General features: G+C 41.4%; 1 protein-coding gene across 1 annotated transcript in view; it reads left to right on the top strand.

The window, feature by feature from the left end:
- SPHK2 (sphingosine kinase 2) overlaps positions 1-24206 on the top strand; it is a 53873-nt gene extending 29667 nt beyond the window's left edge. The window contains exons 3-5 of the mRNA XM_085884813.1: positions 3303-3397; positions 7541-7656; positions 18274-24206. Coding sequence (XP_085740939.1) covers positions 3303-3397; positions 7541-7656; positions 18274-19378 — 1316 coding nt within the window. The 3' untranslated portion in view covers positions 19379-24206. The remainder of the gene's footprint in view (positions 1-3302; positions 3398-7540; positions 7657-18273) is intronic.
- Positions 24207-24697: the final 491 nt, after the last annotated feature.

Below are 24697 nucleotides of genomic sequence, written 5' to 3'. Positions count from 1 at the left end.
CCACTTGGTGAGCGCTCTACAATATTCAAACCATCACTGGATACTGTATATCGATCGACTTTAGCAAAATTCAGGATAGCATGTCGGGATTCCAATCCCGACATGCTATCGCACTCAAATTTTAACCGCTTGCAGTTGTATCATTTGCATTTAGTGGTACCAAATTTTGAAATCCTACCTTTAATAATTACTGAGTTATGGAAATTGCTTTTGTTCAAATTAACTTACGATCGACTTGAACAAAGTTCCAAACAAAGTTCATGCGTTCTTAACCACGTGTTCTGGGTGCAACAGTCGGTGGCTGGCTCGCTGAAAATGTGAAATTTTATTTTCCACAATGTTTCCCCTTTTTGTACGATATTCCATTATACGACCCATCACTTCGGCATCGATAAATACAAATAAAAATGAAACGTTTCGTTTTTAAAAGTTTCTTCAAACGTTTTGCTTGGTGAAGCCACTTGGTGTGTTTACGTTTCAGTGGTGATACCGCAATTCCATACTGGAGATAGGAAGGCAAAATATATTATTATATCACAATGAGTAAAAAATATTTTCAGTTTTGACTTAACTAATCCCCATATCATGGCAGGAAGGCCGAGAGGTAAGCATGCTTGCTCTGTGTAGCCTGGATTTGAATCCCGACCCAACTATAATCTGTCATCCCGGTATTTCACAAGCAGGGTGATTATCAATGTGTGTGCCGTCTCTCGGATGGATGATAAACTGGGCGTCACATCTGCCGGAATCCCTCACTTCTCTGTCTTCCTCACCCTTCTCCCTCTCCCCCCCACCCCCTTGCCTGTCTCACCCTATCCCACCCCTCTCCCTCTTTCTGACCCCAACTTCTCCCTCTCTCTCCGACCTTTCCCCTCTCCCCCCCCTTTCTTCTTCCCTCCCTCCATCTCTCCCACCCCTCCCCCTGCTCCCCAACCTCTGTTGAGGGACCAGCATGTACAAATCAGATTCGGAGTAAGCCGACCGGTGGGGTGCGAAGGTCGCTGCATGTACGAGCATGCATGCATGCACACAGACCTTTGCCAGGGAGATAGCGTGGGTTTTACTCTCACCTTTGCCAACTATCACTGGTACAACTTTGGCATTCTTCAGCTTCCAGGATCTTTTCACTTTATTCTTGAGATTTTGGTGTTTGGTCATTTTCTTGATTTCTATAAGCCTGCTGTTGGCTTAGTGGTTAGGGTGGTTGGCTTGGGATCCGGGGGTCCTGAGTTTCAGCCCCTGTCGGCCATTAAAGTAACGCCAGGTGGGATTAACTAAGCCTGAAATCCTTCTGAGGTTGGCAAAATGACTGCCATTGTACTGGGTAATAACCATTCAGGGTAACCTGCGTCAGAGTGGTGACCCGTCCAGGACTGTACTCCTTGCCAATGAAACTGCCTCGGCAGCCCTATGCGCCTTTATGTTATTATTATTATAATTACTAGTACGTGCCCGTATGTGCGTGGCTGTACGTGCAAACCAAAATAAAAAAAATTAAACTTTCAAACCGCCAACCAGAAACATACACACAGGCCGTTCCTTCACTCTCGCGTGCCCGTACATGCGTGCCCGTACGTGCAACCCCCCCCCCCAAAAAAACAAACAAACAACAAAAAACTTTCAAACCGCGAGCCAGAAACAACTACACAGGCCGTTCCTTCGCTCTCGTAAACGATGACTGGATTGGGGCATTGTGTTTATCTATAAATGTGCATAAGAAATCGACAAATTTTATTAGAATACATTGTCATCACTATCCGGAAGTGGTGCGTGCCCGTACGGAATGTTCACATGCATTCCACGAATTATCGCTTGCATTGAAGTAACAACTGCTGTGATACTGACACACACAGAGTTAATTAAAATCCAAATTAAAATCAAGTTTACCTCCCTGTCTTTGCTTGCCATGACATTCGCTGCCATTGACCATTGCCACTCCTACCCCACGGTAACTAAGGCACCGATCCCCATCGTAACCGGCACGGCACGTGACGTCATCGTCGGCCGGCCGCGAACCGACCTACGCAGCCACGCCTACGCAGCAACGTGTCCTTTCATTGGTTGATAAATAAATGGCCATAACTTGGGAAGCACTTGTCCAATTAATATTAAACCTTGAAAAGGTATGCATCCACAGGGCCCCAGCAATATACCTGGCAAGTTTCAATTAGATCGGACCAGTGGTTGTGGAGAAACAGCGGTCTCACTCTCTCACGCACGCACGCACGCACGCACGCACGCACGCACGCACACATTGCTGGAATTATAGATAGATTATTATTATTATGTTGAAAAGTAATGCCTCTTCTTCTTTTTCTTCGAAGCAGGTAAAAGATATTTGAATGAAACGAAGTGCAGTTTGCACATTAGTTCTTCCCACCACTGCATGCAAAGTTACGTGATTGACACAAGATGTCTCAGTGCTACATTCGTCAAGATGGCAGAGTCAGGGTCTTGGTAGATGTTGTCAGTGCTTTGAAGCATGAAATACTGGAGATAAGATTGGGTTCACCATTGCGATCCTGAGAGCAATAGACAGTCAGTGGAATACGGTCACAAAGAATCACCAGCCCCGACTTGGCTCCGTACGATTTTCATCTCTTCCCCAAACTTGAGGAATACTTTCGTGGATAATTTTTTTTTCTGACGATGACATCAAGGCTGCTGTGAAGAGCTGGTTAAGGTAGTAGAATGCACAGTTCTACCGTGACGGGCATCACAAAACCACTTGAACGTTAGCAGAAATGAGTAGACTGCAATGATAATTTTGTTGAGAAATAAATTTGCACCCTGGTAGAATAAATATTGATGTTCGTATCTGGTCTTTGTTTTAGTTCAATATCTTTACCTATTTTGGAGAAAAAGAATACTCGGCATGACTTTTCAACATGCCCGTGTACCTTGTAAACTCTACATGATCAGGTAACATCCCACAACTGTACTCACAACCACAGTTAAATCCTGCCTTGCAAGAAGTGTCCTAACTCGAACCAAAGGAGTCGTGGAGATGCTGAATTTGGAAAACGTGACATAATCATTGCTCATACATGGCTGGTGTATTGATATCTGCCTCAACCTCCAACAATACTAAAGGAAAGACAACTAACTTGACTCTGACATGATCTGGTTCCAGAAGGAAAGAAGTTCAGCAACTCCTCGTGAAGACAAAGCATATGTTGTTTCCCTTTTGTCCAAGCTACTATATTACTATGCTTGTTATTTTATTTTATCCTGAGTTTTTTTTGTTTTTTGTCTTTCTGCATATGGCTGTGTGAGCATGTTATGCATGTTGCTGTGTACAGAGAGACAGAACCATGCCTGGGAAATGGTTCAGAGTCTGAGGCTGGAGGAGTGGGATGGTTTGGTCATCGTATCTGGAGATGGTCTTCTTTACGAGGTTGGTTCTTCGAGTTTGTCTCCATGCTCGAGAAATGTAGGGGTAGTGGCTTTATATGCTTCAGCGGAAATGGAAGTGACCATGTGACATTGAGAATGCTTTGTGTTTTGTTCCATGGTGCTAATCTTTGGCAAAGTTTTTATTTATTTATTTAAGTTGTGAACCTTACCCCCTGATTGCAACCACACCATAACTCATGACACAAAAACAATCCATTCTATTGTGAGTGTCACATCAGGACTGTCTTGTTGATGATTTATTGCACCTGTTTTTGCCTCTCTTCGATCAACTGTTGATGAATTGTCCTCATTGCAGGATTATCTTCACCCTTTCTGTTATTTTTCCTTTTCTTAACTTGATGACATAAGGTTTTTGGCTGCAGCTTGTCCCTGTGTTATTGGTTGTGTGTTTGTCTGATACTTCTTTTAATTTTTAGTTCTACTGCAGCTCTGTTATCCAAGTAAGTGTAATTGCCGTGTGATTCACTGTAAGCATCTGTCACATGCCCTTGTGTTGGTTGCCATATCAGTGATAGGTAGTGGACAAAAAATGGAAACACCAATGTAAAGTCACTTAATCGGGCATTGGGCCACCACGTGTGGCCAGTACGGCCTACATACGAGGTTGGTTGTTCGAGTTTTTCTACGCCGTAGCATATAATCCACCAGTGTCTGGAATTCTGCAGGAAGGATGCAGCTCCATTCTTCCACTGGAAAATCAATCAACTCACACCTATATGATAAAGGTGGGAAAATCTGTCCAAGGCGTCTTTCCAGAATATCCCGTAAATGCGCGATTGGGTTCAGATCTGATGAGTGAGAAGGCCATGACGTATGGATAACATCAGTGTCATCCTCATCAAACCAATGGGTGACCACACATGGTCTCTGGATGGGGGCATTGGTGGGGTCTCCTCTTGGAGCCATGCTAACCATAATTATAGGCAAACAGGCCGGTGCAGAATTTTCATCCATGACCCCTAAGCATGCTGGGATGTTATTTGCTTAATCAACACATGGGCCACACCTGTGTAAAAGCTGTTGCTTGGTATCCCTCATTTACACAGGTGTTTCCATTTTTTGTCCACTACCAGTCCATCACTGTGGCTACACTATTGCTTTATAACCTGGTTCTAGGGTTGCATATACTTGGGTTTTTATATACTCACTCATGCACATACTTGGGGTTACTGTGCTCCCTGTGGGAAAAAGTTTTTTGTTGTTTTTTTTGTAGACATAGTCAAGGCTCATGGAAGAGCTCGAACAAAATGGAAAGGGGAGAACACCAACAGCAGAGTAAAAGTGAGATTGAGAATGAGATTGATAGGGCGGCGGAGAAGGATACATATGGGTGAACAAGCTACACACAAACTGAATGAAACACAGCAAGAAGAGGAATGGGAAAGCAGGGAAACAGAAAAGCAACAGACCAAAGGACAACTAACAAAGGAAAAGAGGTGAGGGAGAGATGGTTAAAATCACAATAACCTGGAAAAGGAGAGTGTTTGGGAATCTGGTGTTTTGGGGTAGAAGATATCATGAACATGGATGTGGATGACTTGAGGTGGTGGTGAACATCTGTCTTAAACCCCTAGAGGGAAGAATAGGACTGAACAGACTGGGGAAGTTGGTTACACAGGTGAGAGCAAAGAGAAACAAATGAGTGGAGGTGAGCAGTGAGCCTGGAAAATCAGGAATGTCTGCAAAGCTAAGTCAAGGGACGCAGAAGGTTACATATTGTCGCGTCCAAGTGCCCGTTGATACAGGATTCCTCAGAGTTGGGACCTTTTGAATTGAGAGATGGTCTAAACGTTCTTTTATGGCACTGTGTTCAATAATTATTGTACTTTACTCTACCATTCCACAAGGTCGTCCAAATGAGCCGAAATAGACGGCAAACACACACAGAGAGCAGATGGCCGAAACACGTTTTCTTCCCCTTTAAAGGGTTTATTTGAAAAGCAAAGTACAGGAAAAGGGTCGACAAGACACTATAATAAACGGAACAAACAAAGCGAGTCAAAAGACACCAAGAGGAGAATGGGAATATGCAAACTTGTAGACAAGAAGGAGAAATAAAACACAAAACATAACCCACTGGGCACAACAGATCACACTCGTACAACAAGACAATAATGCAGGTGGGACTTCCCCTTGTCTACGATGCGCAGGATGGATTCAGGCCTCAAATACAGTCTGCTTTAGAAACCAGGAGTGAGACGAGAGCCAGTAACGATGATGTCCAATATCAAAGTCAAACAGCCACGAGCAGGGCCAGCGATGAGTAGGCCTTAAACCAGGTCACGTGGTCCTCCTCCCCCCACCCCCCCCCCGCAACGAGGCCACTTGGTCGACACTTCTTCCTCCTCCAAGGGCTGAGGTCTTTCTTCCCCTTTCAAAAGGCACGGTGGCTACTTCTCTTCAAAGGTGGGGTGATAACAGCTTTGGTGTCACCCAAAGCTTCCATAAGACCACACTAACGTCTCCCTCACAAACCCCCTCCATGGACCATTTGCTCTACCATATCTATTAATTACATAGGCTGCCTCAGCTTCATGTGGAACAAATGACTTGCTCTGACAGATCCCTGTTACATGGACCATACTACACTTACCACAGTCTATCTATGCATCCCCCCCCACCCCCTTGTCCATATAACAACATTATACTCCCTGGATACTGAATTAAAATATGTGCAAAATCAACCCAGATAATAATAATCTTGAACTTCTTAACCAGAAGAAGCTTGAAGAAGAAGCTTGAGCTTGAACTCTCTCAAACAGAAATAATGTTCATCCGTCCTGAGACAAGAGCCTGACACCAGGCTCATCTGAGATCCAATTTTTCTGACTTCTCTTCATATCGTAAGTTCATCATTACAAAATGCTCCTCATTGATTAAGGGCACAGTCACGATGGATATCTTCATGCAAACCTCTTTCTCACTCTCCCCAATAATAAGAAAATGTATCTGACCGACCTCAATACCCATGTCATTATCAGCACCTTGATCATAAAAACTTGTGCTCCTCTACATCTGCCATGTTTGCTCTTTCTCTGCTTTACAGCCAGTCCTCCTTAGAGCACCATATATTTTCATCATATAAATTTGACATCTTTGTCGCTATTTACAATAAGGGTTCTAAACGAGATACAGTGCTCTCAATTACAGACAAAAAGAGCAAAGTCATGGAATTTTTTTTTTATTATTGCAAACTTAACGTTTGTACGTTTGTTTGTTTTGTCTGATCTCAGGTCAATCACTTTATTTTAAACTCGTAGCCACTCTACACTTGACATGCTAATTCTGCTTTCTCAGGAATGGATGGTCATACCGATATCCCTTATGCAACACATCAGAGCCATCTCAGTTCTGGACAACTCCCATGCCTTTACATACTTTATAGCAATAGCCCTTGCTTTCTAAATTTTCATCCATTGGCATTCAGGGCCCACTTCTTCATTGTCTGACAGATTTCCTCCATGCAAGGAAGCAGTGTGTTGCACAATATGACTTTTTTTCTGCTGGTGATGGAGTGTGTCGTTTCCACGATAGAACTCTTCAGTTGCTGATGTTTCACCGTTGATGAATGAATTCTGATGTGAGAGGTTTGACACTTCTGATTGACACTCAGTAGATGGGATAGTGGATCTGCAATCATTTGCGTGCCGGAGGTACACACAACTTTGAAGTCGCAAGACTGCAGGCAGAGTACTCATTTCTTTACCGGGCACATTTGTGGTCAAACCTCCCCACGGATTATGTTGACTAATCACAAACCCCAAATTAAATCGATCGGATCTTTTATTCTTCCATGCCTGGCATTCCCACTTCATGTTACACCAATTCTGCTAAAACACAAATGCTGCAGTAATGTCCATGGCGTACACGACACTATTCTAATTATTTGTTATTTATTATACACAAGCTTTGATCTATAAGCAATTTGGGGGTTGGGCGAGTGGTATATGAAATGCTTTTGAAATTTATGTTATTAATAATTTTCTAGAATGTTCATAGATCTCAAACCTTCATCAATTCCTTTCTTTTTCTTTTTCTCATCACAGTGTTTCAGTGCAAATCTGTGTTGATAAACCTCTGTTCAAAAGCGTTTCCCTGGCCTTTTTCTGAACCATGTGCTTAGGTTATCAATGGGTTGATGGCCAGGTCAGATTGGGAGCAAGCAATAAAAATCCCACTCGGCATTGTTCCTGCTGGCTCAGGAAACGCCCTGGCTGGTGCTGTTAACCACTACACAGGGTGAGTCAATGTTGCCATCTGTGTTGCCTCTTTGTGGTCTGATTTATGTCTTTGCCTCCATATGGATCCCGATGCATATATAAAAAGTAATGTGCGTGTTTTATGGGGGAGATGTTTTTGTGTTGTAGTAATTACATTCTTTTGGATAAAGTGTTGCTCTTCATTTTTATTAACGTATCCAGCACTTACTTGAGATGTTTCCAAATGGTGATCTTTAAAATGATTTTTTTTTTAATTTCTCGCAGATTGGATCTGCATTAGCGATTTTAAGGGATGACTTTCTCGTTGTTCACAAGCTTAAACCTTATAATAGCCCTTTTGCTATTTCAAAAATATTGGCGTGTCCAGGGGGTTAGCCCCTTCCTGGATGGATAGCCAAACTTCTCCCTTGGAGGTGAACACGTGATCGTTGGAGATTAATGACGCGAGTGGGACCGAAGGGCAGCGAGGACGGAGGCACACGGGTTTATACTTAAACCCACAGCAAATAGACAACACAAGCCACTTAAATAGGTACAGGGGTTTAATGAAAATAATTCAAAGTGTAATAATAACCAGAGAGATGGTGTCAAAGCCACCCAATGCTCGCCTGTTTATACATTTATCGTTTTTAAAAGACTCGTCTAATAATATTTTTTATAAAGCATTGCAGTGAAATCTGATCCAAATAATTTTAAAGCAATATATGTATTTGTATATTGTAATCAGTAAAAAATAGTGTGGTAGATAAAACCATAAGAAAGGAAATAACTTGCACCAAAAACCTTAACATTTTCACGCTCACGCTCATGCCGGGGGTATCGCTATAGCTCTCTGTTCTTCGAACAGGCGAGCTAAAAAGTAATATGTAGTTTTTTGACTTCACAAATATTGAGTCTCTGAAAAGGTGCACCAACAAAATTTATTTCATTTGGACTTAATTGCATCCCTAGTACACATATTAAATGAATGGCAAGCGTCTAGTATAAACAGGCGAGCATTGGGTGGCTTTGACAACATCTTAGGTTGAAATTTTTTTTTTTAATCATTTGTTAATTTCAACTTCACTACACCAATAGTATACCCCAACCGAAACTCCATGCCAAATATCAGCATCCAATACACATATTAAATGAATGGCAAGCTTCCAAATAACTTGCACCAAAAACTTTAACGTTGATGTGCTCCAAAAGAGTTAAGTTCAAAACAGGTCAAAAATTTAAAACATTTGAAATTATTTTTTAATTTCAACTTCACTACATCAATAATATACCCCATAGGAACCTCCATGCCAAATATCAGCATCCTAGTACACATATTAAATGAATGGCAAGTTTCTAAGTAACTTGCACCAAAAACTTTAACATTTTCACGCTGACGCTCACGCTCACGCCGGGGGTATCGCTATAGCTCTCTGTTCTTCGAACAGGCGAGCTAATAACGGAACGTGAGGAAAAACTAAATACCGATTTTAGGCGCCTCCACACGGACTTTAATACAGCAAGAGGACAGAATAAATAAAATAAAAATCCTCCCTTTCTTCTGGCACTTCGCTGTGTGGCCAGAGATGAGTTTCTGGAGTTTGAGGTTCGCCAAACCGTGTCGTCACTGTGTGGGAAAACGTGGCCAAAAATGGTGCCAAGCCACTCTTTCTGCGGGAAGCGTACAAGAGGTAGTTTGGGTGGTGATATTCAACATCAGGGCTCAGAAACCGCCATGCAGCTTCTTTTCGCGTTCTCACTTGCTGACGCCACTCCTCTGCAAAATGGTGCTGCCTTCTTCCCCGATGGCCCAACACGAGGCTCTGAGGCGCAGTATCACACAACCCAGCCGAGCAGTCAATGGCCAGCGTCTTGCTCCGTCACATGAGCAAATCACTTCACCACCAACACGAGAATCACACAGCCTTGTTCACCGTGTCGAGGGAAAGCCAGCTGTAATGCCCTTCTCTTCCAACCACCATCTCCTCACTCTCTTCTGTCCCGTACCTTCTGACCCTTACTCCATCCTCGTCTCTCCTCCAAAACTCTCTTCTCTCAAAAAAAAACCTCGCTGATGTCATTCCCGTTGTCATCCACTCCAGGGGCATGGTTTGCTCGTTGTCATTTCAGTAGGCGGGGTTTCCAGCCTGCTTGGAACGTGCAGCTCAGTTGTTGTTGTTTTAAGGACGTGATCCCTTTTTATCGTCGGTCTTGAAATGCAAAAATATAGGAAAAGGTCACAGGGGTAATCGCATACTGGGAAAAATTATTCTTAAACCTTACCTAATGAATACTGCATCCCCCCTCCCCCCACCTCGGGTCATTCCGTGTCAAATCAGCCAAAAAAATGAAATTCTGCGTTGACCCCCTCAGATTTTCCTGAAAAAATTCTCAAAGCGACCTTAACATATATGAGGAAGGTTTGCCAAGTTATAGCTTAAAATTCCATGTAGTGTCCGAGATATGGCCCTACAAACACCCTCGGGGTGTTTCAATTCTGGCAGTCGCGAGTTGCAGATTTGTATCTGAAGCATTTTTGGAGGGCTCTAAATTCCAGAGTTTTACAAACAGAGTTCTGAAAATTCACACAAATGGTGCCTATTAGTGAGGCTTTCAGAATCTGACATCAAAAATGTTCGACTTAAAATACTTATTAAGATGAGTACTCTCAAAAGTAATGATTTGTAACATGCAGTCAAAAAAATTGGAGTTTTCAAATTGCTTCCAACAGTCAGTTTATTCCTCATGAAGAATTTTGTTTCCTGATTTACATAATCTAGTGACTGGATCATTTACACAAGAAAACTGAAACCTTTTGGAGCAAAATCTTGGGTGCTATAGGTGTCTGAACTTTGCTCCAGACTCAACGACACAAATTTACCCCGGTTTTACCCCAGCGTTCGCCATGTTGACAGTTACACAGCTGTTTTAAATTTTTGTCACTTAAAGACACATACATAGGCAAATTGTGGTAGAAAATTCAAGAGTTGTTCTCAATGCCTTCTATTTTTAAACGAATTCTTTTTAATGCATCAATTTCTAATGATTCTGCAGTCCCAAAAGCTACTTTTTTATACGCCCGATATATATTGTTACAGGCTGGAGTCGGCCGCCAACCGACTGCTCTGAACGGAACCGCAAGTCGCGTCGGCCCGACCGATCGCCTGGAATATAGAATGCCGCCCGGATAACTCCGAGCGACGGGTCCTTGTACAAGAACCGAAATACGCCAATTGGCAGATCACGTGGGGTAGGGTGATTGCCAATCTTCAATGTACCTAAATACCCACGTGATCCAACTAACGGGGTATTCCACCCTCGACGGAACTCATACGGAACAAACCGCCGAGGTGAGCCTATCCCGTGCACGATTCCGTGCGGCTTAATTGCCGAGAACCGTTGGTCCAAATGTCCCCCTTTTACGGCAAACCAACGGCTTTCTAACTACCAACACACGAAATGCTCAGTCAATGAAAGAATCGACGCGACGAGCTGAAAACATTTAACAATTGGGGTATTTATTAATAATAATGGGGAACTAGGGAAGCATGTAAGAGCAGAACTATACCGACTTTACGAAATACAATACAATCATTTACAGCACACAAAGCACTTAACAATTTCCTACTTATTAGACGGGCCCACGGACACACGTTCGCACACACACACACACCCAAGAAATAGTGGCTGAGGCCTTTAATAGCGAGCTCCAACTTGGAGGACAGGTGAGCTGAAACCCAGAGTCTATCTCAAACCTCTCCACCTCGTGTGGTCTTCAAGATGTTCGGACCCGGGCTCCAGCGAGAGTGAGCTGGATCCAATCTCCGTGAGCCGCGATCCTTCCTGAGCTCCCGTGAATCCTCCCGCGCTTCTCAACACGTGCTGGTGAGACGAGGCGCCGATCCTTCCCGTCGATGCGCCGATCCTTCCCGTCGATGCGCCGCTTCCCCGAGGAACCACCTCCAAGAAGAGGTCGATGAGTCGCACCAAGTTGGGAACCAAACGGAGAACAAAGAGCTCCACGATCAAAGAAGAAGAAGCCACCATTCGCAGCTCGAGCCAAACAAAGCAGCTCGAAGCAAAAAGCTCTCCCGAGCCAAGCAGAAGCCGAAGCTCACTGAACCACCAAAGCAAAAAGCTCTCCTGAGCCAGGCCGCAGCCGAAGCTCACTGAGCCAACCGAAGCAAAAAGCTTCTGAAGGCCTCAACCCAAACGCAAGCCAAACAGGACCCGAAGGTCTGCTGAACGACTACTCTCTGCCGAAGCAAAAAGCTTACCACTCAAGAACAAAGAAAGGATCTCGTCCTTATCCTTCTCCGCCCCCCTCCCCCACGCCCGGCGTGACTCATGCCCTCGTGATCCATCCCCCCGCTCAACCACGGGTGGGAGGGAGTTGTTGACATCATGAATCACGGGACGGCAGGGTGGTTCTTCCTCTTCGCAGAAGAGGGGGAGGGATGTCTCCATTGTTCGTTCCCTAACTATTAAATCGATCCGCAGCGCATCTAATTGATTTCTGAACATTTAAACTATGAAAGGTGAGCTATCTAGGGAACAAGCACTTATCAACATAGCTGACGAAAGGAACCTGTATGTTGTGTGCAATCGAATTCCAAATTCGTAACTATATATATATATACTAGCAGGGATACCCGTGCTCCGCACAGGAATCCCGTGGATGACGGCGGGTCTGAAGGAGTATATGTCACAGTTAATTGTAAAATTGTAGAGGCTGCCACCATTATTATTTTTTTTCATCACCACTATAATATTATATTTTCCCCGCCATGTTTTATATGCAGAAGACTCGAGTTCAAAAATGTTAAGATTTATTGCCGCATCACATAAAAAAAAACCATAATGCTTCAACAATGTGAGGCTGGTTTCATGTCATCATTTGCGACTTAATTAATTCTCATTATCTTGCAAATTCCGTTGGTCCCATGTCAATCGGCTGAACTTGAAAAATTAACGTTATGCAATCAGGTGATGACGTCATAATTCGGAAACCGGGAAGTCGGAAATCATTGTCTTCAATTGACTGTAGCATTATTTTTTCATTCTATTGCAAATTCCGTTGGTCCCATGTCAATCGGCTGAACTTGAAAAATTAACGTTATGCACTCAGGTGATGACGTCATAATTCGGAAACCGGGAAGTCGGAAGTCATTGTCTTCAATTGACTGTAGCATTATTTTTTTCATTCTATTGCAAATGGCGTTGGCCCCATGTCAATCGGCTGAACTTGAAAAATTAACGTTACGAAATCAGGTGATGACGTCATAATTCGGAAACCGGAAGTCGGAAGTACAATTCTTTTACATTGGGACACTCCCGGGTACATGTTCTGTCAGCATGTGAAGTTTGGTGAGGATCAGTCCAGTACTTTTTGCGTGCATAGGTCACAGAGAAACACAGACACACAGACAGACACACTTTCAACTTTATACTGTGTGTGTGTATATATATATATATATATATATATATATATATATATATATATATATATATATATATATATATATATATATATATATATATATATATATATATATATATATATATATATATATATATATATATATATATATATATATATATATATATATATATATATATATATATACACTATATCAGAGCGTATTATGTGATACTGGTCGCCCGTCCGTCCGTCCATCCATCCGTTCCTGTCCGCACTCTAACTCCCAAAGTTTTCAACTTTCACGTATCGTATTTGGTACATAGGTACAGACTGTGTAGACAATGTGTCGCGACATACGTTCGTCATCTAAAGTGGTTGCCATGGCAACCTGGATGCTGTTTTCCATGTAGTAGCACAATTCTGTATATACCTTCTTGTTCGGGCATATATTGTGCTCACTTGTTAAAATATAATTTTACTAACAAACATATAGAAAAAATATATATTTTTTTCTATACCTTGGTCGAGGCTCGTATGAGAGCTAACACACAACTCACAGCAAGGAGGCATGAGACAAGAGGGGCGGGAGTGGAAGGGACAAAACAGTGGGGAACAGACACATTAGGTGAACTGTGGAAGGGAGAGGGATGGGGATGGGACGGGGAACATGGCGAAGAGAAGATGGACATTACAGGGACTTTCAGGAAGGAAAGCAGGGGAATTGAAGGAAGTGGGCTTGGGTGGATTATCGGGGTAGAAAAGATCGAGGATTTGGATGGGGGAAGATAAGAGGTGGTGGTGAACAGCTGTTTTGAAAGCCTGGAGGGAAGAATGGGAAAGAATAGAGTGAGGAAGTTTATTCCAAAGGCGGGAAAAAAGAGGAATGAAAGAGTGAAGATGAGCAGTGATTCGTGATTTTGGTAGTTTTACCAGAAGGGGGTTGTTGGCGGACCTTGAGCACCCTGTGGAAATGTGGTGGGGACAAATCGCAGAGAGAGCAGGGGGGGCAAGGCTGGAGAGGAGTCGGTAGAAGACAGAAAGACCACCGACCAACCTGCGGTGATTGAGTGAGAGGCCCAAAGACTCAGCTTCATTGCGGGAGATGCCGATGATCCTAAGTGCCCTGGTTTCGACAGCGTGAAGCCGAGAAAGGTGGGAGGCAGGAGCACCAGCCCAGAGGGGAGAGCAGTACTCCATCAGGCTACGGACAAAAGCTTTGTAAGTGGTCAGGAGCTCAAGAGGGCCGAGGAAGGACTTTGCACGACGGAGGATTCCCAGTCGGCGACTGGCTTTTGAGGCGAGGTTGGAAATGTGACTTTCCCAGGAAACGTCATGGCAGATAGTGAGACCCAGAAGCTTGAAAGAAAAGACTTCTTCCAGAGGATTGTTGAGAAAGTGGATGGGGGGGGGGGGTTCTAAACGGTCCTTTCGAAGAGACATAGTGAGAGTGTGAGATTTGTCTGGATTGAAAGACATGTTCCACGTGTTGGACCAGTTTGTGATTTTATCCAGATCTGCAGTGAGCGAAGAAGCTGCTGCTTGCTGGCCTGAGGGATGACAGATGGTACGGCAGAGGGTGGAGTCGTCGGCAAAGAGAAATAGAGGATTTTCCAGAGAGTCCGAGAGATCATTGATGAAAACCAGAAAAAGAACAGGGCCCAGAACGCTACCTTGAGGAACTCCAGCATGCACAGGAAGAGGGGATGAAAGAACTCCATTTAGGGCCACACGTTGACTGCGACAGGAGAGGAAGTCTGCGAGCCATGAGTGGAGATGGCCTTGAATACCATGGGAAGAGAGTTTGGTGAGTAGGGCAGGGTGCCAGACTGTGTCAAAAGCACGTGATATGTCCAGGGATACGGCTCGGATTTCCTGTCTGGCATTGAGGACCTCCATCCATTGATGGGAGAGGACCTCCATCCATCCATATTGTAAGGAAGTATGACTTAAGTGGAATCTAACAATATATAAATTAGTTTAGTAAAGCTTAAAGAAGTGTTCCAAAATCATTTCCAAAGTTAGGCATTAAGCACAACTCTCTATTATTTAAGCTTTAACCTAATACACAGCCCTGTAGTCACTGCCAATGCTCATTGTTACATTTTATTATATCCTGGCAATTATAAAACTAATCACTGTTCACTTTGTACAATGGATCCAAGTACATTTGTCCAAACAATTTGATATGAAATTATGAAAAAAAAGTTGAATCAGATATTGTACCTTCATTTACAAATGGATGTAGACTTTCGTACAATGTACACTAAGTATATAAACAATTAGATATGCAAATTAATATTTATAATGGTGATTATTATGATCACATTATGTCTTAATTTGTAGTTGAGATTGGCGGCGGCCTTAAAATAAAATATCCTTTTTAAAAAATGTGAGCCAAATTAAAGTAACCACATACTTGTTCTGACCAAAAAACACAACAATTTGATCATTGTGGTGCCAACTTATGAATGTTTGGCATGGCTTCCACTTCAAAAGCACACCTATTGCTTTGATTCTTCATCTTTCATCGAACATGTTTTTTTTTTTTTAACAGTGGGCCTTTTTAAAAATCGTTTAAAAATAGAAGGGATTGAGAACAACTCTTGAATTTTCTACCACAGTTTGCCTTTGTATGTGTCTTTAAGTGACAAAAATTTAAAACAACTGTGTAACTGTCAACATGGTGAACACTTGGGGTAAAACCGGGGTAAATTTCAGTGTCGTTGAGTCTGGAGCAAAGTTCAGACACCTATAGCACCCAAGATTTTGCTCCAAAAGGTTTCAGTTTTCTTGTGTAAATGATCCAGTCACTAGATTATGTAAATCGGGCAACAAAATTCTTCATGATGAATAAACTGACTGTTGGCAGCAATTTGAAAACTCCAATTTTTTTGACTGCATGTTACAAATCACTACTTTTGAGAGTACTCATCTTAAAAAGTATTTTAAGTAGAACATTTTTTTTTATGTCAGATTCTGAAAGCCTCACTAATAGGCACCATTTGTGTGAATTTTTAGAACTCTGTTTGTAAAACTAGAATTTAGAGCCCTCCAAAAATGCTTCAGATACAAATCTGCAACTGCCAAAATTGAAACACCCCGAGGGTGTTTGTCAGGCCATATCTCGGACACTACTTGGAATTTTGAGCTATAACTTGGCAAACCTTCCTCATATCTGTTAAGGTTGCTTTGAGATTTTTTTCAGAAAAATCTGAGGGGGTCACCGCAACCCCCAGCTGAAATGACATGGAATGAGCCCCTGTACAGTGGCACGTATAGCGACCAGGCAATCATGCTGCATATGGAAATCAGACAAATCATTTGGAATCTCACAGTAAGTGTGAGCGAGATCGGCTAGTCTGGCCTTAAGTGCTTCGTTTGCCTCATTATATACTGATACATGCTGGAACAGCTGAGCGTACAGAAGCCCGAATTCCAAAAATACCTCCTCTCGCTTGATGTTACGATTCGGTATACCGAATGTGAAACCATGAGCCATACTAACCATTACACCACTGAGTCTGAGTCTGATCAAAACATGGTACGTGCTGGTCTTGCTGCTCTTTTAAATAATATGTTGCCATATATGATCTTCCATATGCAGAGGCAATACCAAACCATTGGCAATGTCAGGAATCAATGTACATGGTGAAGGGGCACAGAAATGTCACAACGTCTCAGGAAGATTTCCATTTACAAATGGCATCACATGACCTTTTGGAAATGTTTCTTGATTGAGAAATTAGCTCAAAAATGAAGAGATTGTAATTTGTACCAAGACTTTCACAAATTGGTTCATGATGCTGATGTGATGTCCAGAATATGTGAATGTCTAAGATGCGTTAAGGATCGTAGCAAATGGACCAGAAATGATTGGATGGTAGTTTTCACTGAAGATTACGAGTCCGTTTTGATTTTATCGACAGGGATGCCAAGATCCACATTAATATGAGTTGAATGTTTCTTGCTCCGGCAAATTTCAGAGCATGTATGATGTGCAAATGGGAGTGAAATGATGGAAAGGAAGAGGTGTGTGTGCTTGCTTGCATGCGTGCGCATTACACATGCATGTCATGAGGTCTTGGCGGGGTAAATGTAATATGTGGATGGTTCCTTATAAAAGTGTAGGGAATTCCCATTCATTCTGAACATCCAATAACAGCGCATCGCTCGACCCCTCCTGCTCGATATTTACGAATGCGCAACTAAGTGGAACTTGTAGCTTAAGTTTTTGCATCACAAGAGTTTTGAGGGCAAAAGTATTTCTACCATTTAAGTTATGCTTTTAAAATTAGGAATGCTTCCATTAACTTAAAACTTCCACAATTCCAAGCTTCCCATAAGAAGGTTTTTGGTGTCATGAGTTTCCTTTAATTGCTTTTGTGGATCCTGCACGTGTTGGTGCAAGCTTAAGTATTTTAATTAGGAGCTGATGTTTATACCCCCCCACCTACCCCCGAGACGAACGGATCGACCAGACTGCTGCCAATGAGTGCATGTCTGCTTTCTGTGTTTTTATTGCCGTATTATTTCCTTGGGCTTGTAACTCGGCCATTTTATATCCACCGCTTTGCCCACGGTTCAAGCCACGGAATGTGTCGCATTTTGCACGTGCTGTGCCACTGTGCAGCAAATCCAATTCCATTTTTTTTGTTTTCTGCACGTTTTCTGGAAAAGTGAAATTTTCACACGATGCCATGATCTGCCTTGTTGTGTGAAAATTACAGTCGATATAATAAAATAATTTTGAATCCAAGATGTGTTAAAAATGAATAATATGATTCTACCCCACCTATTATTGGTCGTTTGGTTTTTTTCTATTTTATTTTGTTGATTGCGTGACTATATCAACGGAAGCCATTTGGGTGTTTGTGTTGTATCGTTTTCCATTGTTTTATATGAATGGTGCATTTTTAAAAAAAAATTTATGTATTAAACATAGATGTTTTCATTATTTATTTTTTGGTATACAGAGTGGAGGCTTGGGGAGGAGCTATAAATGTTGTCCAGTATTTGGAGATTACTTAATTTAAACTTTTAAAACACCTACTTATCTGGTTTGGACATTTGGTATTTGATATGTGGATATACAGTACCAGCTGTCCAGCTGAGGTTTCGAGTTTTCTCTTGTTATGTTTTGACAGGTATTTGTTCCTAAATCTGTAATATACTGCTTTACTCTGTTTATTTTTATTTTTATTTTTTACTAACTCTATGTGCTGACGTATCTTTCAGGCACAAAAGAGTCATGGGTGATAACCTCTTGACCCACTTGGCATTTCTGCTATGCAAGGGAGCATGCCGTCCACTGGACCTGGTCTCTGTTACTACATCACTTGGCCGCCGCCTCTTTTCTTTTCTTTGTATTGCTTGGGGGTTTGTGTCTGATGTGGACATCGAGAGCGAGAGATTTCGTCTCCTGGGTGGTGCACGCTTCACTTTGGGCACTTTGGCACGCATCGCCTCATTGCGTACTTACAGAGGTCGACTCTCTTACCTACCTACCACCATCCCTGGAGATAGAGCTGCAGCGATGGCAGCAGGCCGCAATTTCATTCGTAGTGCAACGCTTTGCGGACAAAGTGATGGGCCAAAGCTTGCTGGTCGGAGAGCTGCCATGCATAGAAACATGTCGGATGGTGCACTTGTGGAGGAGATGGGTCTTGCAGGTAAATGGGAATCTACTGATGATTGGGATGGAAGCCCACCACAAGAAGGCTATTCTTCATCGTGTCAGAGTCCAGATAGTGAGACTCCTCCATTTTCCGGAATCTGGCAGCTTGGTGAAACTGTGCAGTCGCCTGATCCAGTAATTAATAGAACATTCATGACGTCAAATGGAGGAGAACTTGGGGGAAAGGCGGATGGTCCTGGATTGGTCTATGGTCCACCAGATGACCTACTACCTTTCTTGGATGAGCCAATTCCACAGCATTGGCGACAGGAGGAAAATGATTACGTCCTTGTTCTTGCAATATACCAGTCGCATCTGGCTGCAGACCTGTTGTTCTCACCACTTGCTCTCCCTGATGATGGAATCATCCATTTGTGGCTTGTACGAGCGGGAATTTCTCGAAGGGCTCTTCTTCGCTTCTTTATGGCACTGGCCCGAGGACGGAATTTAAATGTTGACTCTCCACATGTTGTGCACATCACGGCTCGCGCCTTTCGACTGGAACCACTCCAGCCGGGAGGTATCATCACGGTTGACGGCGAGCAAGTCGAGTATGGGCCTCTGCAGGCTCAAATCCATCCTCATCTTGCTCGCCTAATCGTTGGCCTTCAAAAGGCAGAAAGCCCAGATGAAAGTTGGGAACCATCTTTTGGAGGAGATGAGTAACTTCAAATTTGACTTTCCACCATCGATCTGCTTTATTTTCATGCAAGTTGTTCACTATCATTCCATTTATTTACAACTTCCATGCATCAGCTCTGTCCCTTATTGGATAATTGGGTCAGCTGTATGTCTCTGAGATGTGATGAGGTAATGCACCTCTCTCCTTAGAGTGACCTGACTTCTTGTTTCCTGTGTTTTTTCAGGAAAATGGCGATGCATCTTTTCGGTTTTATACAGTGCTTTTGCTATGTGCATTGGTGGAAACTTCATGACAGTAATGCCTTTTGATGTGATATTATTTCAACAATTATATTTATGATTATGATATTTGCTGTTGTTTCAAAAATGCTGTGAAGATTTTACTCTGTATTTTGAGGTGCATCTGCCTTTGATTCCATTGAGAAGAGAAAAATTTAAACTTTATCATTGAGGTTTAAAAGTTTGAATGTGTTTCTTTGGTTATTTCTTTTTGTAATTTATTTTTTATTTCAATTTTTTTTTGTTTGCTTTGCTGCACTTTTTGCATGCTATTGCTTTTTGTTTTTATAAAAAATATTATTTACTTGCCTCCCCCCCCCCTCAACCCTCACCCAAAAAGTATCCTTCCTCTCCTCTTAACTACGTTTTTTTCACATCTTCCTACAACCATCTCTCCTCGATTCCCTCCGATCTTGTGTGCATAATATGTAGTTGTCATTTTAACCTTCATGTCAACATTATTGCATTTGCCAACCTGCAATAGTGATAACTTATTTGAAACGTGTCGGATAGAGTGCATATGTCCCGTTAAAGCTATTGTGAATGAAATCTTAGGAACAAGAGAATCCTGCGTAGAAACATTTTACCATAGTTGCGATTTAGTAACTTTTGTAGATGCATCCAAGGAATGCGTCACTTTAGCAACCTGATAATTTGAGCTTTAAAAAGGCCAAAACATACTGAATAATCTTGAAAGTGGTGGTATTGCAATAAAGTGTGAGCCTCAGGATGTCAGGTAATAGTTGACAAGTTTGTGAAGGGAAGGGAAAAAAAAAATTGGTGAATGTTTTATTAACTGTAATATTTTTAGTCTTTGTGTTGCTTTGTAGAGTTTAACAATTTTGATATCAGACTGCACTCAATAATTGACATCCAAAAAAACTTCATCCGAATATGTTTTTAGTGTTTGGGATTTAAACGACTTGAATTGCAGTGCAAATCTCTTTTGGATAATGTAGAGAGAACAATGTACATCGATTGTTTAATAATGATCTTCTTTATTTCTCATTCCTCCCTCCCCCCCACCCCCTTCCCTGCCCAAGTAAATCATGTGATCTGAAAGTTTGGCAAATTTTGGTGGATCAATGTTGTTTTTGTTTTTGTTTTTTTGCTCCCAAAGTTTTAGCAGCTCAACAGAATGTAACAAAATCTCAGTTAAAAAATAACTTGGTTGTCATTGTTGGAATACAGGAACCTCCAATCCCCAAATTCTAACCTGCCTTTTTCTGTAATTTATGAGCCAATTTTCTCATTCAATTTTATTTTATTTTATTTTATTTTGCTTTTCAAATTCAGAAGAAAGATGTACTATATGATGATAAGTGCTTTTGTAGTGGCGATACACGAATGCAAGCTGACTTGCTTGTTTTATTGTTTTCTCTGACCACACTATGAAGAAATTCTGCCATATTACAGCCGACACCACTTCACCTCAACTCCTCGGTTGCTGTTATTAGTTGCTATTAACTGGCTGTTGCTTATGAAGAGAGTAGCGGCAATACGAGAAACAGTAGCAAAATATGTCATTCATAAAACGAGCTTTCATGATTTAGCATCGTGAAGTGCATGAACCAAGGAGGTTATCCAGGTGTATCGAGGTATATCTTATGAATGCAAACAAAAACACTGAAAGTCAGATAGTTTGCTTAAAGAAGTTATTTTACACTTGTCTGCCTTTTGATTACACCAGGTTTACACCAGGGTGCTCGCATGCGCAAATCAGCACTTTGTTTTTGAAACTCAACTCGTGTGATTTCCTCAATATTTTCACAAACTGTGCAGACACCAGACAAGATAAACAAATAACATCAATCAGTGAGTTGTTATCCTCTAGGGTCGACGCTAATGATAGGAAGTAGAAGAGGACCTGCTCAGGCCATCCAAATAAAGCACGTGATATTATGTATGATGTGGCAAGAGGCGTCGACTGCATCCAAAGGTTGTTTAATTAGCTGTATACCTAACATTCCATCAGGGGTTCAAGCCATGTGCTCACCACTTTCTCATGTTAATTCCCAATCTTCACAACATCCATTTCAAGTTGTAGTGTCGTGTGAATGTAACAAAGGGAATGTCTACAGATTACATCACAGCACACCGTGTATTGACGATTTATTTGAAACCTCATATATTTATCCTTGCAGTAACTTTGAGTGTGAAAAATCACATATGTTGGTTTTTGTGAACCACTTGTTTTGTTGTTGTCAAGTGTGAAACAAATGCCGTTCATTGCATTAATTTTCTAACTTGTGATTTTTGGAGTGGTGGTGTTCAATAATTCAAATGTGATTCAACAGCTCAATAATGAAGCTAGGCACCAATTGAAAGCTTCACTCATTGTGAGGAATCTGGTTGTAGGAAATGAAGAAAATGGTGTGTGTGTGTGTGTGTGTGTGTGTGCGTGTGCGTGTACGTGTGCGTGTACGTGTACGTGTATATCTTTCTAACCACTCACTCACTGACTCGCTGACTAATATTTAAGATCGGTACCTTCCGGGCGATGTAGAAAGCTGAAAGTTTGCATGCCGATGCACATCAAAGCCGATACACCAGGAAAAATCACAGAATTGTCAGAAAGCATCCGTAGATGAAATTATAAATAAATGAAAAAAAAGAAGAAAATAAATAAATGAAAAAGCAAATGCAGATGAGCGACCCCAGACATTGCTGAAGCATGGTTCATATGCTCACACAATGTGTAAGCACAATCCACTAGTATATGCACATGTATGTGTATAATATATATATATATATATATATATATATATATATATATATATATATATATATATACATACACACACATCTCAAAGGAAACATTAGTCAATTTACTGTACTTACCTCATATGGTTATTTTTTTCGGCTAAAATGGAATTTGATTGTTGACAATTCTTGTTTTGTAATCTATTGTCTGATCTAAAAGTTCCCTGGCCCTAAAACAATTTGTTTCATTGACATTCACCAATATATTGGTAGATTGTTAAAAGCAAGAAATAGAGTTGAGAGGACGATTTAAACTCAAATGAAAATATGTATACATTAGTGGATACGATTATGATTTGTAACCAACCCCTTGCCTGTTTCTTGACCTGTTTTTTTAATCTGGGTTCTCTGATGTTTTCACGAACAATTGGTACGTCCGATGACAGAGGTTGGAATATCAGTGTTTCCTTGGAGCGAGGCTGACATTCCTGTGACAAAAGTACTGCCTCGTGAGGACAGCTTGCTCTTTACAGCAGCAGATGTTCTTTCTTTTGTTTGCAATTAAATATTGAACTTTACAGTTTAATGTTTTTTTTTTAACATTTTTGCATCATTGATATTCAGTGACTGTTGTGTATATATTGGAACATTGTAAAAATGGCCATCCTCTAATGGAAACATATTTGCCAACAGCTTCTTACATCTTCTTTCAACTAATTGCGACTGCCCTAAAAGTGTGCTCTACCAAGCGTCCCACGGCGGTTAGCACACCTCTGTCGAACTTGGGTTGGTAAAACCTCTATCTTTCGAAATGTCTGCCAACGCAGACCGAAACTGTCCTTGACAAAGTCCAGTATTGCTCTGATTCTTACATGATGTGTTCATGAGGTTGTTTACCCACTCCGAAGGAGAGGATATTGCATTTGGGTCTATCTGTCTGTTTGTTTATTTTATCTTTTTATTGTTTGCCATTTCAGACACTTTTTCTTGTTTAAAATCTGACATCATTTGTAGCTAGTTGTACACCAGCCACATGTTTGGTGAACAAATGTCTGGGAATTTTGTCTTTTGATGACCTCCCTCAAGACTCAAACAAAACATTTTTTCTCTGTCCCAGCATTAGACCTGAAGGATGATTAAACTGTGCTGCTGGAATGCTGCTTTGTAATTGCACTGATGTAAGGAGTAATAAATGGTGTGGCAAATGCAGCAATGCCATTCTTTTTTAATATTGTTTGTGCTGCATCAGAACAGTATGCACGTGCACACACACACACACCCACACACACACACACACACACACACACACACACACACACACACACACACACACACACACACACACACACACACACACACACACACACACACACACACACACACACACACATTCCAGGTTAGGATATATTACACAAGTGGATTGCACTGACTGTTTGTGTTCAAAATCGTCCGCAAATCTGGTTAATAGTTCTCAAGTTCGAGAGCAGTTTGTGATGATCATTGGACCAATTAATTGCACATGGTTTATTGTCTGGAAATAAATGTCAAAATTGATTTGCATGTTGGCTTTGGCTGATTGGATTTTAGATTCTAACGTGGAGAAACCATTTTGAACTGGTTATAGAATTTTTATAATTTTGTAGCAGAATATTTTATTTTTATGTTTATAGTTTTGTTTAAACTTTGAAACCATTAATGACCACCATTAAAAAAACAAAGAATGTGAAATGTTGTCATTCTTTCGGACATTTTCTTTAATTCACTTTCCTTTGACACTTCTAAGCTGCTGAACAAAAGGGTTTTGACAATGAAGGTTGTATACAGTTTGTTTGCTCTTCATTTTCTGCTTGAAATAAACTTCAATGCTTGACTCGTTCTTGTTTGTTCCACAATCAAACACTAACTACCTGTTCTATCTATTTGTGAAGGAAAGGTACAAATGTCAGATTTACCTTCATCTCATTCCCCACCACTCACTCCTTGGGCACAGAAAGTTGCATAGCTGCTCATGATTTGATTTCCTCACTCATGATGGATGCAAGTCCATCAGAACCTCGAAACGCCGGACCGTCACAACCTCAGAACAACCAACCTCCAAATACAGAAGTTAGATTTATCACCAAAATAGTAAAATATATCAAATGGTGTAAAAGGCATGGTATTGCTCATCACAAGACCAGCAATGCCATGGATAAACCATAAAACGGTATTTTAATATTACAATATAAATCTACTGTGTATTATATAAAGCAGCATTGTGTTTTTTTGTTTGTTTTTTGTTTTTGCCAATCCTAAGCCTCAAGTATGTATATCATCCTATATACTATAGGGCATGTTGTACTAACTTGGTTGTAGTTCCAG

This window comes from Eptatretus burgeri, chromosome 6 (assembly GCF_056783735.1).
Source record: "Eptatretus burgeri isolate ZD-2024b chromosome 6, Ebu_testis_v1, whole genome shotgun sequence".
NCBI classification, from domain to species: Eukaryota; Metazoa; Chordata; class Myxini; order Myxiniformes; family Myxinidae; genus Eptatretus; species Eptatretus burgeri.
Note: the sequence above shows the minus strand (reverse complement) of the source record. Positions and strands in the feature narration are given on the sequence as shown.